Raw genomic sequence first — 16,058 nt, 5'->3', positions numbered from 1 at the left:
AGAGACGAGTCAAGGATGAATCGGTGTTAGCAGAGGTCCAGGGGGACAGAGTCCAGGGTAATAGTGCAGGAGAAAGAGGGAACCCCTATTAGTGTTAACCCAGCCACAAAATTCTTTGGTCCCAGACATAATTACTACCTCCCATCCTTCTCCTGCTACTTGGCAATCCTGAGGGATATTGGAGACACTTCTCCATGGATTTTGGAGAGGAATTACTTCTGGTTTGTGAATTTTCTGAAGAAAGTAGTGTTTGAGCCAGTCATTTGAAGTTCATAAAGATTGTGAGAGCGCCCTAGCCGGTTTGGCTCAGTGGATAGAGCGTCGGCCTGCGGACTCAAGGGTCCCAGGTTTGATTCCGGTCAAGGGCACGTACCTTGGTTGTGGGCACGTCCCCAGTGGGGAGTGTGCAGGAGACAGCTGATCGATGTTTCTCTCTCATCGATGTTTCTAACTCTCTATCCCTCTCCCTTCCTCTCTGTAAAAAAATCAATAAAATATATTAAAAAAAAAAGATTGTGAGAGAGGTAGAAGTGGGAGAGGATGCTCTGAGCGTGTAAACCAAGACCTGGAGGTAAGAAATGGTGAAACTAAACATTGGCGTGTATAGAGATTAGACATGCTTCAAACAGCTGTCTGGGGAAGCCAGGCTTCTTTTTTGTGGTAGGCAGCTGGAGAGCCATGAGCAGTTCTTGAGTAAGGAAAAGAACATGATCAAATGAGTACTTTAGAATGAAGGGAAACTAGGGAGGAGGCTGTTGAAGTAACCCAAGAGAGAAAGAAGCTAAGGTAGTGGCAATGGGGAAGATGCAGAGGAGATGGATTTGAGAGGTGATTGGAAAGAAGAGAGGACCAGAGTTTCAGACTAAAAAGATAATGGGTGAGGGTCGGAGGTGGAGATGACTGAGGGTGGAGTTCACAGTAAGTTGTAGTGTTCAGAAACGGCAATGCATTCATCCTTTTGACAAATATTTATTGAGTCCCAGGCACTGTGCTGGGGATTAGGGATATAGCACCGAACAAAACAGATGGATGCCTGTCTTGATAGATCTTACAGTGGGTGAGACAGATAATTCATAAGTAAACAACTAAATATATAGTAGGCTGTGTCTGGTGCCACACCTATCTTGGGGAAGAATATCAGTGCAAAAGCCCTGAGGCAAGTGCGTTCATTATGTTTGAGAGACATTAGAGAGACCAGTATGATTGGAGAGTGAACAAGGAGCAAGAAGAGTAGAAAATGAGGTGGTAGGGGGCAGGTGATGTATTTATAGCTTTTGGGATCTATTTAGCAGGTAGAATAAACAAGATTTGGTCACTGGAATTGCTGAGGGAGCAGGAAGAATCTAGGGTGACTCCCAGGTGTGTTCTGGGCTTGGGCAAATGGATGAATGGTGGTGCCTTTGGCAAGGTGGGAAATGCAGGCGGATATGTTTGCAGTGGTAAGATGGTGAGTTAGAGGTGAGCTCTGAAGGCCCTAAGGGCCATTCTGGTGGAGCTTCCAGCAAACCTTAGGCAAGATGGGTCTGGGACCCAGGAGAGAGACCATGCTAGAGAGAGAGCAAGCTGCAGGGGTCCTCAGCGATACCTGATGTTATGCAATGGAATGAGATCAGTGACAGAGTGTGGAATGAAAGAGAAGAGCACCAGAGCAGAGCTGGGTAAGAGGTACTAACACATAAGGAATGGGGAGAGGAAGAAGAGCTGGGGTGGGCAGAGAAGTAGGAGGAAAACCAGCAGGGAGTGGGCTCACTGAAGCAGAGGAAGGAAAAAGCCCTCTGTGCACTGGAGGGGCTTGTTAAGAGTGGCAAATGTTACAGTTGGGGAAGTAAGATGAGGGTGGAAGAGAGTCTGTTGGCTTTAACCACTAGGAGGTCCTGGGCGACCTTACTAAGAGCAGTTTCCATGGCGTGGTGGGCGCATGAGGCAGATTGCAGTGGGTTGAAGAGCTTGTGGGAGGTACTGAAATGGAGATGGCCAGTGTAGACGAATTTCTCAAGAAGTTTAGCTGTGAAGAGGAGAGAGGGGCAGTAAGTGCTAGAGGGAGATGTGGGGGCAGATAGAGAGTTTTTTATTCCCAGATGGGAGAGACTTGAGCTTCTATAAATGTTGGTAGGAAGGAGGCACCGAGAGGGAGAGGTTGAAATACAGAAGGGAGAGGGGATGATTGCTGCGGAGGAGGTAGCAGGGGTGGGCTCCAGAGCCCAGGTGGAGGGACTGGCCTTAAATAGCATAGGGAAGGAAAGCAGAGGTGGTGGTGATAGTGGGGCGGGGGAATACAAGGGCATTGAGAGAATTGGTGAAAGAAATGCTTCAAGAAAGTTCAAAGCAATAAATGGAGATTCCTGGACAAGGACATGGATGCTAGAGCTAAGAGGAAGCAAATACTTTTGGTTGGGAGTCAGGGAGGGCTTCCTGTAGGAAGCAGCATTTGAGCTGGGCCATGAAGTTCAGATGGGATTTCAATAGGCAAAGATCTGGGCAGAAGGAAGAAATAGAATTAGCAAAGACATAGAGGCATGAAGAGGCTGGGCATACTGATGGAATCATGAACAAGCTAGTTGGATGAAGGCTGGGCAAGAGTGAGCAGGATAGCATTGATGTCACTGATAATGACAGTAATAATAAGTTACCATCATTATGGTAGTGCTTTACATACTTGAATTTATTTAATCCCACCAAGCCCTGCAGAATAGCTATTTCCTCATTTTGCAGACAAGGAAAATAAGTCCTAAAGAAGTGAAGAAATAGACCCAAATTCATCCAGCTAGAAGGTGGTGGGCTGATAATTAAAACTCAGGTCAGTCTGACTTTAAAGCCTGAGCAATGGGGAGCCAAGGTAGGTGTCTGAGCAGAAGGTGGGCTTTAGGAAGGCTAATGTGGTCCAAGAGGGTAGGAAGAAGAAATCAGGAAATGGCTGCAGTGTCAGGGTGAAGGGTAGCTGGGGTGTGGCCTGGATAGGAGGGAAGTGAGCAGAGGGCCTGGAAGATGATTTGTTCCTCATGACAGCCTTGAGAGATGTGGAGCCTGCTTCTCCTTTTATAGATGAGGAATGGGAGCCTCAGAAAGGGGGAGCTACGTGCTCAGGACTTGAGCCCTGGTTCATGTGATTCTGTTGACTCAGGGGCTCTGTGGAACAATGTGTCAGAGGGAATTCTGACTACAAGGAGGGTGTGTGTGCCTGCGTGCGCATGTGTGCATGTGAGCGTGCTGCGTGTGAGTGAGTGCGTGCCTGCGTGCGCATGCTTGTCTGTCTGTGAGATGGACAGCAGTGCCTTCCCTTGCCTATCCTCTTTCCTTCCCACCTCTTCCCAATCCTCCAATTTCCTGGATTCCATACCTACTGCCTCTCCCAAGCCAAGGGGTCCGGGAGTGGACTCTCCACAGATCAGGCTTTTCACTCCCAAGACCCTGGGTCTCACAGCCCCGGCCCCTAGCCTTCCTGTCTGTCCATCCACCCCTTAAAACTGTAGTGCAGCTCCAGTGACTGCCACATGCAGACTGGCCCCTGGGACCACTCCACAGTGCTCTCAGGACAGGCGTTTATTCCTGCAATGACTCCTCCCTGCCTCTGTGGCACTTCTGTGTGGGTGCAAATGGCCACCCTGGGAATTACATTCAGCTCATGAGCAGTGAACAACCACCACCACCACATCCCCATTGCTCTTCTTTGCCAGGCACTTGACTTATGTTCCAGTCCTTTCAGCAACGCAGTGGGGTTGGCCTATGAGCCCCGTTTTTTACAGATGAGAAAACTGAGGCTCCAAGAGGGGCGATAATATGCTTGGGGACAGTCTGGAAGCACTTGAAGAGCTAGCATTGCACCCAGGTCGGTTTGCATTCAATGCTGTGAGCTTTCCACATTCCATTTCTAAGCATCTCCCTAGTTTCCCAACTCTGAGCCTTCAGGAAATACAAATCTTGTCCTTCAGGGGCAGGGTGGATTTCTAGAGCTAGTGCCAAATTCATCAAAGGCCCTAGAGCAGGGGTGGGCAAACTTTTTGACTCTAGGGCCACAATGGGTTCTTAAACTGGACTGGAGGGCCCGGAACAAAAGCATGGATGGAGTGTTTGTGTGAACTAATACAAATTCAAAGTAAACATCATTACATAAAAGGGTACGGGTCTTTAGTTTGCCCACGGCTGCCCTAGAGGGATGAGTCTGAGGCTTAGAACTCTAGGTTTACATCCCTACTGTCTGACATCCTAACACTAACTCACATCCAGGTATGTGGCCTGGGGCAGGTAATCTACCCTCTCTGAGCTTCAATTCCCTTATCTCTAAAATGCAGAGTTGTTGCAAGGGGAGGTGGGGGGAGTTAAATGAGGTGAAGTACTGCAAAGTGCTCCAGAGGGCAACTTGCTCTATTTATATTCAAATAAAAGTTGGGTGCCAGTCTGGTCTGCATTGGAGTTTGTATACTCTTCCTAAAACCTGAGACTGAGCCCTAGAAGGGTGTGGCCAAGCACAGTGTCTGGCTGGCCTCCCCATTCTGACCCCCATCCTTGCCCCACCTCCCTGGTTCCAGCCCTTCATGTATCTCCCCTGCTCTGCAAACTAATGCCTCTGCCTCTCTCTGTCACCCGCCGCCTGTGGCCTCTACCCTGCCCTTCCTGGTCCCAGGGAAGAGGAGGAGGAGGAGACTGAGGAAGAGGAAGAGGAAGACGCTCATCAGTTCTGCTGTCCAGCCTCCGAGTGCAGCAGTCCCTCCTCTCGGTAACTGAGAGGACAAGGGCCATTTTCTATGCAGAAGCAAAAGCCTTAACCAGCCCCCATCCCCCCTCCCCGCATCCCCCATGGCACCCCATCCCTGCTTCAAGAACCAGATGGGCAAGCATAGTGCCCCTTCCCTCCCCCACCTCCTTCTTGGAATTTCTACCCCCACTGCTGTCTCCCCTGGACTCCAGCCCCCCGAATTATAAAGGCTGGAGCCTTAGATCTGACTAAAATGTGGGAGCAGCAGAGCTTGGAGCTTGGAACCCGGACCCTCCCGCACCTGCACCCCACTTCCCAGGCACCCTGGAGCCTGCCACTCCTGGAGAGGTCTCCAAATGACATCCCAAGGACCTACCTCTGTCCTCTGTGAGCACAAACAGAGATGCAGGGTGCCTAGGGCTCAGAGGACCAGACGGGGGCGGGCCCCGGACCTGCCGAGTTCCCCGTCGCTCTCCCTTGCTGTGGCCATTGCTGCCATCTCTTCCACTGCTTGAGGGCTTTGTTTCATGCCCCCTGCCACTCCCATAGTGCTCTGTAAATATGATCAGGAAGAAAAGGCCTTTCAGAGTGGGTGTTGCTGTGTACAAAGGAATTTCCATCAATAAAAGCTGATCTCTTCTCTCTGTCTGATGTATGTTCCACCCCACCCCTGCTTCCCTCTCCCTATCCTCACCAGGGCCTTACCTGCTTTCTTATCCAAGGCTGGGAACAGTGGCTGGGGGAGAGAATAGGGTTTAATTTGAGGTATTGTCAACACTGCAATCATGAATGAATGGTGTGGTGTTCTCATCACGTGCAAGCCTATTGCCTTCTCCAGCCCCTCAGCCTGAGAAAGAGTGAGCTGGCCAACTTGGATGTGTCACTTGGCCCCTCTGCTACCCAATTTCCTCATGTGTAAGAGGAGGAGAGAGGTTTGACCAGAGGATCTCCAAGGGCTTCTCCAGCTCTGATATTCTGTCAATCTGAGATGCCACAATTATAAGAAACTATGAATTGAAGATATGATCATTCAGTGATACATTTCATGCAATCCTGTAGTTTCTATTTCTACAGTAATTTTGGATTCTCCAATCTCCTGCGGTTTTAAAATTTCATGATTCTGACATTTCAAAAAATTTCTGATGGTGGGATTTAAATATTCTGAGCTGTTCAGAGTCCTTGATTCTGTACTTTAAAGATTTTGATTCTACAGTTTTAGGGATCTCTGGATCTGGGGGGAAGCCATTTCCCCCAGGATACAATGATCCTAAATGTTTCCTGCATCTGCCAGAAGCTGGTTGTAAGAATCCCTGGAGGCTGTCAGCAGGAGGATGAAAGGTGTCCTTTATGGGATATAGGACCCACATCTTCTATCATGTGTGTATGTTTGGAGCAAATCCAGGAGATCCCCAAGTGGGCACATACCCCAAGACTTTCCCTTTCTGTGCCTTTGGCAGTAGATGAATCTGAGTTTACCTCTGGTTCTGCTGCTTATTCTCTGTGTAAACTGGAGCAAGGATTTTCTTCTTGTGCTTCATTTTCCTCCTGAGTACAGTGAGAATATACCTCTCTGGGTTGTCATGCAGATTAGCAAGAAAACACAAGGAGCCCAGCATGGGTCTGGTGCATGGTTGGGCAAGTGTGCAGTGATTGGTGGCTCTTGTTTTGATTAAGGCTCAGGTGAGAATCCCTCCTCTCCTTTCTTTCCTCCTTCCCTTCAGCATCTCGAACACATTGATCCCATAGTTTTTCCAGAGCCTTACCTCATTCTCTCACTCATTGCTTCACTCAGTCTCTCAACTCATCTACTCATTTATTCATTCATACTCTCATTTATTTCTTCCCCCCTCTCTTCCTCTCTCCCTTATTTATTCTTCCACCTATTGTGTGCAAGGCTTCAAGCTAAATACTGAGAGAGATCAAAAGACAGTAGCTGTGTTCTCCATAAGTTCTCTATCACCCAGAGTAGATGAAAAATCTTTTGGGAAAATAGGCAGGCTGTGAAGGGTTGAAATGATTGAGCACATATGGCTTCAGTAATGAGCTAAATATGTTCTTGACCCAAAGAGGAGAGAGATGTCAAAGTGGGCGGAGGGTGGTGTCCGAGAGAGCTTGCTGGAGAAAGAGGGGCAAGAGTGGAAGGCTGTGAAGAGTTTGAATGGGTTTAGAGAGGTGAGAAGGCGTTACAGGAGAGAGAAACCGAATGGACAAAAGCCTGGTGGAGAGCTCTATCTAGGGTTGTGTTGGGGAATGGTGCGTAGATTGCTCTGTTTGACTGACTCTCCAGGGCATGTGGGCCTAGGTGACCCACATCTGGAAGTGGGAGAACATTTGATTGGATATAGAAGGAAATAAGGGGGCCAAGGGTCCAACTAAATGAAGAGAAGAGGCAAGTCAAGGTCAGATGGCCAGCGAGGGAGGTACGGTGTAGACTCATGTGGGCGACTGAATTGGCTGAGGTCCTGTGCTGTGGAAAGGGGGTAGATTTCTATCAGTTGTGATGGAAATGTGTGTGCCTATGCATATGTGTGCATGTCTTTGCATGAGGTGGCAGGTCTAACAGGAGCAAGAAATCTGAGGGAATGTGATTGTGTGAGGCTGTGTGTGAAGTTTTTTGTGTGAGGTGGCGACTTTCTGTGCCTGGTGGAGATAATCACAAGACTGGATGTGGGTGGCTTGCGCATAATGGGCTGTGGCTTCTAGAGGGATAGTCGTCAGGCAGTATGGTCACATGGACACACATGACTACCACCTGTGCTCTTAGGGTACCAAGGTGGCTGCTTGCTGTGTGCTGGACCCACAGAGGTGACTCACACAAGCCAGTGCCCTTAGGAAAGAGGAGCAGGGTGGGTGGTGGACATTTCAATAGATAACCACAAGTTAGCTGGAGATGAGGACCACTGTGACAGGAGTACACAGGATACAGGGGAGAGTAGCTGACCCTGTCAGGTACTGAGTCAGAACCAACTTCCCAGGAGGGCTCGCCTATGTGGGGTGCTGCAAGATGCAGATGAGCTTCCCCAGACCAATGGAGTCTGCAGGTAAAGGGGAGAGGGAAGGCACCCCTAGTGGAAGAAACCAAGGAAGAGCATGAGCACAGGTGTGGCAATGCCCATCAGCTCGATGCCTAAGAAATGCAGGTAGCCTGCTATTGCCTACTCTAGGAACTTAAAGGTTGGGGAGGGGGAGGCTGGACAGATTCAGCTGAAAAGCAAAAAAGGGGACTTGGTTTTTTTTGTGGTTATTTGTGTAACGTGGTTTCTTTCCCCTCATGCAGAGAAGGGGACTTGGATTCTCATCCTGTGTGAGCCTGGGCAAGTCACTTTGCATGTTGGGACCTCATTTTGCATCTGTGGGATTGTCAGGTTCATAAAGTCCATTCTAGTTCTGAGGATCTTCTACCCTCAACCAGCCCAACCCATGAGCCATTGCTTTCGCAGCTGGCACTTCTGCTTTCTCACCTCAGGCTTTCCTTGTTCCTTCTGGGTTGTTTCCTCACTCATGCACTCCACAAATATTTCCCAGCCTCTGGCCCTCTGCATGCCCCTGTGGGAAGGCAATGGAAGCTGGAAAATGCAGGACTCCATCTTGGAGGAGCTACTCAGTGCGTGGTAGTAATAGCAGGAGCCTTGATATGATTCCTGGCTCCACCACTGCTGAGCTTTGAGACTGTGAGTAAGCTCCTTCATCTCTCATTCCCTCAGTTTCCTCATCCGTGTTATCCCCTTCAGGAGAACAACCCAGACCTTGCAGGGTTGCTAGGCCTAGCAAAAAGTAGCTACTCAGTACATGACAACTCTTTTAGGGCTGCAAAGAAGCGGAGCTGGGATTCATACCCAAGTCTGTGTGCTTGCCAGCCCGTGTTTGCCACTCTCTATCCAGGCTTCCTTCTCCCCTGCCAGCCCCTGTGCCAAGCCAGGCTGGCCTCAGGTTTGGGATCTCTGTGTTGCTGGGATTGGACACACAGTTTGCAGAAGTCTTCGTCCAGAGACCGGTGCCCCTGGCCTCATCTAGGTGCACTGACCTCCTCATCTTGTTTTCTCGTCTCTCACTTCCGCGCCTCCCTCCTTCCAGCCCAAGTTGTCATGGGGATAGTCTTCAGCATCCCTGGCTTCCTCTTGCCCTCATCTTATGGTATCTATAGCAACAGCCCCCATTCATTTCCATGGCAACTGCATCCTGATCCCATCCCCTGCTGGCTGCCTGGCTCCGGGCAGTGCCAATAAAGGGAAGGAGGGAGAGAGACCTCCCATTCGGAGCAGCAACCCGGGAGGGTTGGCACTTCTGCCATGGGCAGGCTACCATGAATCCACACAGAACGTCCTTCCTCATTTCTCCCCATCTTAGTGCCTTGACTCACAAGGTCCTTCACTCCTCATCTCTATCACCTCCCCTTAGCCAAGGCCCCATTCAATAGCTTCCTCCCCCAGGAGGCCTTCAGGCAGCAGAGGAACTAACAGGGCTCTGGGCTTGGAGTCCCTGTTCTGTCACTTGCTGAGTGAGACCTTGGGCAGTAACTTCCGCGTTCAGAGCCTTTTTGCTCACATTCAGAATAGGGATCCGAATTCCTCCTTCACGTTTGCCTTGCAGATTAAATAATGTGCAGAAAATGCCTGACACAGGGAAGGTGCACCGTAAGTGCGAGTTTATTTTTATTCGCTCAGCCACCCCCAAGCAGAAGGAGTCTTTCTCCTGAGCTCCCCCAGCACTTCCTCTGTTCACCAGCCCTGAGAACTTTCAGCTTTGTACTGTGGTTATTTGTGTAATGTGGTTTCTTTCCCCTGATGCAGAAGATGCTTTCAGTTCCCCCACAGAATAGCCCAGCAGAGAGTGCACATGGAACACAGGTGTGTGTGTGTGTGTGTGTGTGTGTGTGAGAGAGAGAGAGAGAGAGAGAGAGAGTGAGTTTCCATCTGATCAGCCTGTCTGAGAGCAATGCCCCCAAGCATTGTCCTTTTTGCCAGGCCCTCTAGGGGGAGCCTGAGCCGACAGCCTGACCTCCCTGCCACTATTCTCTTTGCAACCAAAAGAGGGTGTGGAGCTCCCAAGGGGGTAATTGCCAGAGAGTGGAGAGTCAAGGGCAGCACCGAGCTAGAAGTGGGGAGAGACAGCGAGATGTCATGAAAAGACAGCCTGGGCACAGCCATTGTGGCTCAGAGGTTTAGCATCAACCTATGGATCAGGAGGTCATGTTCAATTCCCAGTCGGGGCACATGCCCAGGTTGTAGGGCATGCAAGAGGCAGCTGGTAGATGATTCTCTCTCATCATTGTTTCTATGCCTCTTTCTCTTCCTCTCTCTGAAATTAAAAAAAAAAGAGTCTGGGCCCTAGATTTGCATCCTTTCTCACTTAATAGCTGTGTGACCTTGAACCCATTTACATTACCTCTGAGCCTCAGTGTCCTCATCTATAAAATGGTGCCTGCCTCAGTAAGTTATGAGGCTTCAATGCACTAACTCAGTGGTCGGCAAACTCATTAGTCAGCAGAGCCAAATATCAACAGTACGACAATTGAAATTTCTTTTGAGAGCCAGATTTTTAAAACTTAAACTATATAGGTAGGTACAGTGTTAGTAACTTAATTAGGGTACTCCTAAGGCTTAGGGAGAGCCACACTCAAGGGGCCAAAGAGCCACATGTGGCTCATGAGCCGCAGTTTGCTGACCACGGAACTAATGCCCTTGTTTTAAGGATTGTGGTGACTAGAAGATCCTATGGCAGCACAGAGAAGGGGCCTGTGAGCCAACCTGTGTGGAGGGCGTGGGCAGGCATGGGAAGGGCAGACCTGAGCTAAATGTTGGAGGGTGAACAGGAAGTTGCCAGATTGGGGTATTGGGGGCAGTGGGCACAAGAGGCAGAGATCCGGTCAGGAGAGCCATTCCATGGCGATGGTGAAGAAGTTGGAGGTTGTCCCATGGGTGATAATTCCTAAAACACCTGTTAGATCATGTCCCTCCTCCATGCATCTCAATCAGAGCAAAAGCCAATCTTTATTGCCTCAGTGGTCAGAGCATCAGCCCGCACACTGAAGGGTTGTGGGTTCAATTCCCAGTCAAGGGCATGTACCTGGGTTGCAGGTTTGATCCCCAGCTCCGGTGGGGATGTGTGCAGATCGATGTGTCTCTCACATCGATCTTTCTCTCTTTCTCTCTGTCTGTCTCTCCCCCTCCCTTCCACTCCCCCTAAAAAAAAAAATCAGTGGAGTCCTAACCGGTTTGGCTCATTTGATAAAGTGTCAGCCTGCGGACTGAAGGGTCCCAGGTTCGATTCTGGTCAAGGGCATGTACCTTGGTTGCAGGCACATCCCCAGTAGGAGGTGTGCAGGAGGCAGCTGAATCGATGTTTCTCTCTCGTTGATGTTTCTAACTCTCTATCCCTCTCCCTTCCTCTCTGTAAAAAAATCAATAAAATATATTTTTTAAAAACCAATCCCTGTAAACCAGCAGTAGTACATCCTTCCAGGGATCGCAGATTGGAGAGGGTGCAGGCTGGGCTGAGGGACATGCCCTTGACCGGAATCGAACCTGGGACCCTTCAGTCTGCAGGCCGACGCTCTATCCACTGACCCAAACCAGAACAGCAGTAAAAATATTTTTTTAAAAATGAATGAAAAAAATATCCCCGGGTGAGGAGTAACAGCAACAAAAAGTCAGTCTTTATTGTGAGCTCAATGCCCTCATGATTTGGCCCCTTGTTACCTCTCTGATCTTATCTCCTATCACTTTCCTTACTGTCACTCTGCTCCAGCTACACTGTTCCTCAATCAGTCATGCCAGGCACAGTTCTACCTCAGGGCCTTTGCACTGGCTCTGCCCTCTGTCTGCACTGCTCTTGCCTCAGACAACCGCACAGCTCACTCTTTCACGTCCATCAGGGCCCTGCTTATATGCCGTTTCTTCAAAAAGACCTTCCCTGGCCACCACATCTAAAACAGCACCTTTTACTATTGTGCTGCAGCTTCCTTCCTAGCATATATCTCTACCTGAAATGATAGTATATATTTATAGTATGCTTTTCCCACTACAGTGTCACCTCCCCAAGGGAACAAATCTGTGTCTTGTTCGCTGTTATGTTTGCAGCCCCCAGCACTGTGCCTGGCACAGAGAGAGTGTTCACTCATTGTTTGCTGGTTGAGCCATGAGGAGCCACGGAAGTGTTTTAGTGGGAGAGCAAAATACTCAGGTTTTTACTTGGGAAAGCTCTGTGTGGCCACAGGATGGAGAGAGGATTGGACAGTGTGGTCACAATTTAGGTGAGCCCTAGCTGGTTTGTCTCGGTGGATAGAGCATCAGCTACAGACAAACGGGTCCCAGGTTCGATTCTGGTCAAGGGCACCTGCCTGGGTTGCGGGCTTGGTCCAACCTGCAGAAGGCAGCCAATCAATGATTCCCTCTCATCAATGTTTCTCTCTCTTCCTCTCCTTTTCTCTCTGAAACCAATAAAAATATTTTTTAAAAAAAATTTAGGTGAAAGGCCCTAGCTGGTTTGACTCAGTGGATAGAGTGTTGGCTCACAGACTGAAGGGTCCTGGGTTCGATTCCGGTCAAGGACACATACCAGTTGCGGGCCCAATCCCCCGCCCTTGAGCCTTGGTCTGGCGCATGCGGGAGGTAACCAATGGATTTGGCTCTCTCACATCGATGTTTCTGTCTCTCCCCGTCCCTTCCACTCTCTCTAAAAATCAATGGAATAATATCCTTGGGTGAGGATTAACAAACAAAAAATTTAGTTGAAAGGACTTGCCTGTCCTCACAGCTAATAAGCCTGCCAGAGCTCATTCACTAACTCCCTTACTCTGGAAGTTTTTATTGAGCACCTACTCTGCTCCAGGCCTTGTACTCTATGTTCGTTAGGAGATTACCAAATTCTCTTCTTGGGCTGGGATTCTGGGAGTCATGACCATAAGTAGCTGTCACGCTTTGCCAAAACTAACCTGCACCATAAAAAGGGGGAGCTCAGCCTCACCAGTTTGGCTCAGTGGATAGAGCATGGTCCTGCGGACTGAAGGGTCCCAGGTTCGATTCCGGTCAATTTTCTCAGATTGCAGATGGCGGAGATGATAGGGCCTGCATTCCAGGTGAAAGGTACTGTATGTGCAGCTTTGGCGGTGGGAAGCAGAAGAGTATTGGGGAGAAACAGGATCCGGGCCAGGCTGGACGGAGGGGTGGCTGGGGGAGGGGACCGGCACTCAACTCTGCATGGTTTAATGTTGAAGAGTGAGCTCTGGAGTCAGACTGCCTGGACTTGGATCCTGGCTCTGTGAATAGCTGCGTGTGATCACAGATATGTTCCTTAACCTCTCTGGGCCTTGGCTTCTTGATGTGTAACATGAGGATAAATAACAACACCTATTGCATAGGGTTGTTTGGAAGAGTAAACAAGTTACTAACTGTGAAGTCGTAAGAACAGTGGCTGAACTTGCTCTGAGCTCTCTAAACATTAGCTATTACCTTGGGAGAGAACTCCAATGCCACGATAAGGAACTTGGGCTATCTCTTGTGAGCAGTGGGGGCTATGGATGGTTCATGAACAAAGGCAACAGTTTATTGGAATTGAGCTGGGGTTATGTACTGGGAGACAGAGGTTTGAGAGGTGGTGGGCAAGATTCTGCAGTCCTGAGGGGGAGGGAAGGAGCATCTTAGATGCCTGGGGTAGGGGCCAGGGGCTGGGCAGAGTCTGACTCCTGGAGGGGGACGTTCCAGGCCCCTGAGGTCCAGGAGGAGAGAGAATTTGGGGTAAAAGGCAGCCCCCCAGTTTGTTTCCTCCTGGCTCCTAGTCGTGCTGCAGACTGCTGCTTGGGAGGGAGGAAGATGAACAGTGGGCGGGAGCTAAACCCCTGAAGCCCAGGACCTGGCCTTGCGGGTGCAGCTTCCCCACTGAGCCCAGCACCCAGCCCAAAGTGCTCTTCTGCAGAGCTGCCAGGCCTGCTGCAGCTCCAGCTCCTGCACTGGTAGGGAGCCCGCCACACCCACCTCAGCTCTCCTCTGCCCTGTGCCCTGGCCTTTGCCAAGTAGGGTCTGGGGAGTGGCCCTTTCACCAACCAAGAGCCCCCTCAACCCTGTGCCTGCCCAAATCAGACCATTACCTGGGCCCAGCCACACCCATTTCCCCCAACCACGACCCTCTCCAGGCCTCACCAGATCTTACTCTTAATTCTCCCCCCTGTTGGCCAACCTCTGTGGCTCCTCACAGTGTCCTCTGGGCTCTGAGCGGCTGGGCTCTGTCGCCACCTGGGTTCCCTGGCAGCCTGGTTGTCATGGCACCATGGAAGCAGGTCTGGTGGAACAACAGCTCTGGGTAACCAGGGCAGGCAAGGCCCAGTGCCTAGCTCCTGCCACTCTTCCGCCTTGAGACCCCTGTGTCCCTCCCCCAGCTGAGCAGAGAAGGCCATGAGGAGAAAAAGGAAGCTGCCCCGGAGGGCAGCTCTTTACCTGTGAGGATGCTGCATGGGAAGCGACTCCCACTGTCACTGAGCCCTGTGCCCTGGCAGCCAGGGAACTCTGGGAAGTGGCCAGGCCCAAGTCCAGGCCTCTAAGGGCAGGGGTGAGGCTTCAGGGGGCGGGGCTGGGCAAGGAGGGGAGAGCGTGGATACCTGGATGCCAGGAGTGGGCCTGGGGCTGGGACAGGGCTGATCTGGGGTGGTGCTGGGGACAGACCTGTGAGGGGAAGAGGTCTGGGGGGAGGGGAGCTATAAGGGAAATGGCCCATCAAGGTGGATTTGGAGGTGGAGCTGTTAGGATAGGATTATTAGGAAAAAAAGGGGGCTTGTGGGGACAAGACCAGGAAGAAACAAGTCTGGTAAAAAGTCGGGGGGAGGGGGGACGTGGCCCTGAGGGGACCAGGCAGCGAGGGGTGAAATGGGACTGCAGACAAGACTGAGAAGACCACACCCTAAGGGAAAGGAGTCGAAGGATGGAGCTGTGAGCGGGGATAGGGGCTGTGAGGGGAGAGGGCCCGTGAAGATAGAGCTGTGAGCAGATGGGGCTGAAGTGGAATGAGGACAGGCTGTGAAGGCAAGGGGGCCTGAAGGGAAGGGAGCATGAGGGCAGTGAGGGGCAGGTAGGACTGTCTAGCTTGGGGGCAGGTAGGACTGCTTTCTGGCCTTTAAGTATTGGGGTCCCTGTATCTGTGAAGAAGCCGAGGGGGATGGGGTTGCGGAAGGGATTTGGTCCACATGCTCAGTCTGGCCCAGCAGGCATCCTTTGTTCCCACATCCTGGCTTATCTTATCTAATCCCCACAGTGTGGAGGGTGATGCCCCAGGCAGTGACCTGAGCACAGCGGTTGATAGTCCTGGGAGCCAACCCCCCTACCGGCTGAGCCAGCTGCCCTCCAGCAGCAGCCATATGGGGGGTCCCCCTGCTGGGGTGGGCCTTCCCTGGGCTCAGCGGGCTCGCCTCCAGCCAGCCAGTGTGGCCTTGAGGAAGCAGGAGGAGGAGGAGATAAAGCGCTCCAAGGCCCTGTCGGACAGCTACGAACTCTCCACGGACCTGCAGGACAAGAAGGTACAGAGGACATGGCTCTGCTTGGGAGTGGGAGTAGGAATGGGGCTATGAGGGGACCAAGGGAGGGGTTGGGATGTGGCACTTGAGGGCGATATGCTTAGAGGGATAGTGAGACTGGAGGGGGAGAAGACTGGCTCCAGGACCCTTCACCCTATTGGGGCCTCATTCACCACCTATTCACCAATTTCTACACCCTCAGCAGATACTGATTCAGCTCCCTGCTGGGCACTGGAGATGTAAAAATGAATGGGACCTGGATCCTGTTCTCAAAAATCTGTCTGATGGGAGAAGCACACACTTAAGTTGACAATTTCAGAAGAATATGCTACAATATATCACATATACCACACAAGGTATTGCTTAGCTAAAGGGAAGGGCACAAAAATACTACATATAGAAAAAAAACCCTGGAAGGACATATACTAAAATTTTAATTGTGTTTATGCCTAGGTGTTGGGACTTTAAGTGAGCCAGCCATCTGTTTCCTTCCTTCCTTCCTTCCTTCCTTCCTTCCTTCCTTCCTTCCTTCCTTCCTTCCTCCCTTCCTCCCTTCCTCCCTTCCTTCTTTCTTTCCCTCTCTCTCCCTCCATATCCTCCCTCTCTCTCCTCCCTTCTCATTCTCTCTCTCCCTCCTTCATCTCCTTCTAGCTCTCAATTTCTTTCTTTCGTTCTTTCTTTCTTTCTTTCATTTTTATTGAATTTATTGGGGTGACACTGGTTAATAAAATTATAGAGGTTTCAGTTGCACAATTCTGTAATACATAATCTGTGTCCTATATTATGTGTTCACTACCCCAAGTCATGTCTTCCATCACCCTTTATCCCTCCTTTACCCTCTCCTATCTCCCCCAGCTTTTCCCT

The 16,058-nt window shown here is 50.5% G+C and overlaps 1 protein-coding gene and 1 long non-coding RNA gene across 6 annotated transcripts in view; both read left to right on the top strand.

The window, feature by feature from the left end:
• The window catches only part of IQSEC2 (IQ motif and Sec7 domain 2), an 84,175-nt gene that overhangs the window by 48,542 nt on the left and 19,575 nt on the right, over positions 1 to 16,058 (top strand). For all 5 annotated transcript variants that reach the window (XM_015559038.1, XM_006779534.2, XM_015559040.1 and 2 more), the window contains one exon: positions 14,936 to 15,197. In XM_015559038.1, the coding sequence (XP_015414524.1) occupies positions 14,936 to 15,197 (262 nt within the window). The remainder of the gene's footprint in view (positions 1 to 14,935; positions 15,198 to 16,058) is intronic.
• On the top strand, positions 4,133 to 5,335 carry LOC107181889. The gene is made up of 2 exons (XR_001512598.1): positions 4,133 to 4,224; positions 4,622 to 5,335. It is a non-coding gene; the product is annotated as an uncharacterized LOC107181889 (long non-coding RNA).

The sequence above is a fragment of the Myotis davidii genome, unplaced genomic scaffold (genome assembly GCF_000327345.1).
Source record: "Myotis davidii unplaced genomic scaffold, ASM32734v1 scaffold1094, whole genome shotgun sequence".
NCBI classification, from domain to species: domain Eukaryota; kingdom Metazoa; phylum Chordata; class Mammalia; order Chiroptera; family Vespertilionidae; genus Myotis; species Myotis davidii.
This window is presented reverse-complemented; position numbering and strand designations above follow the sequence as displayed.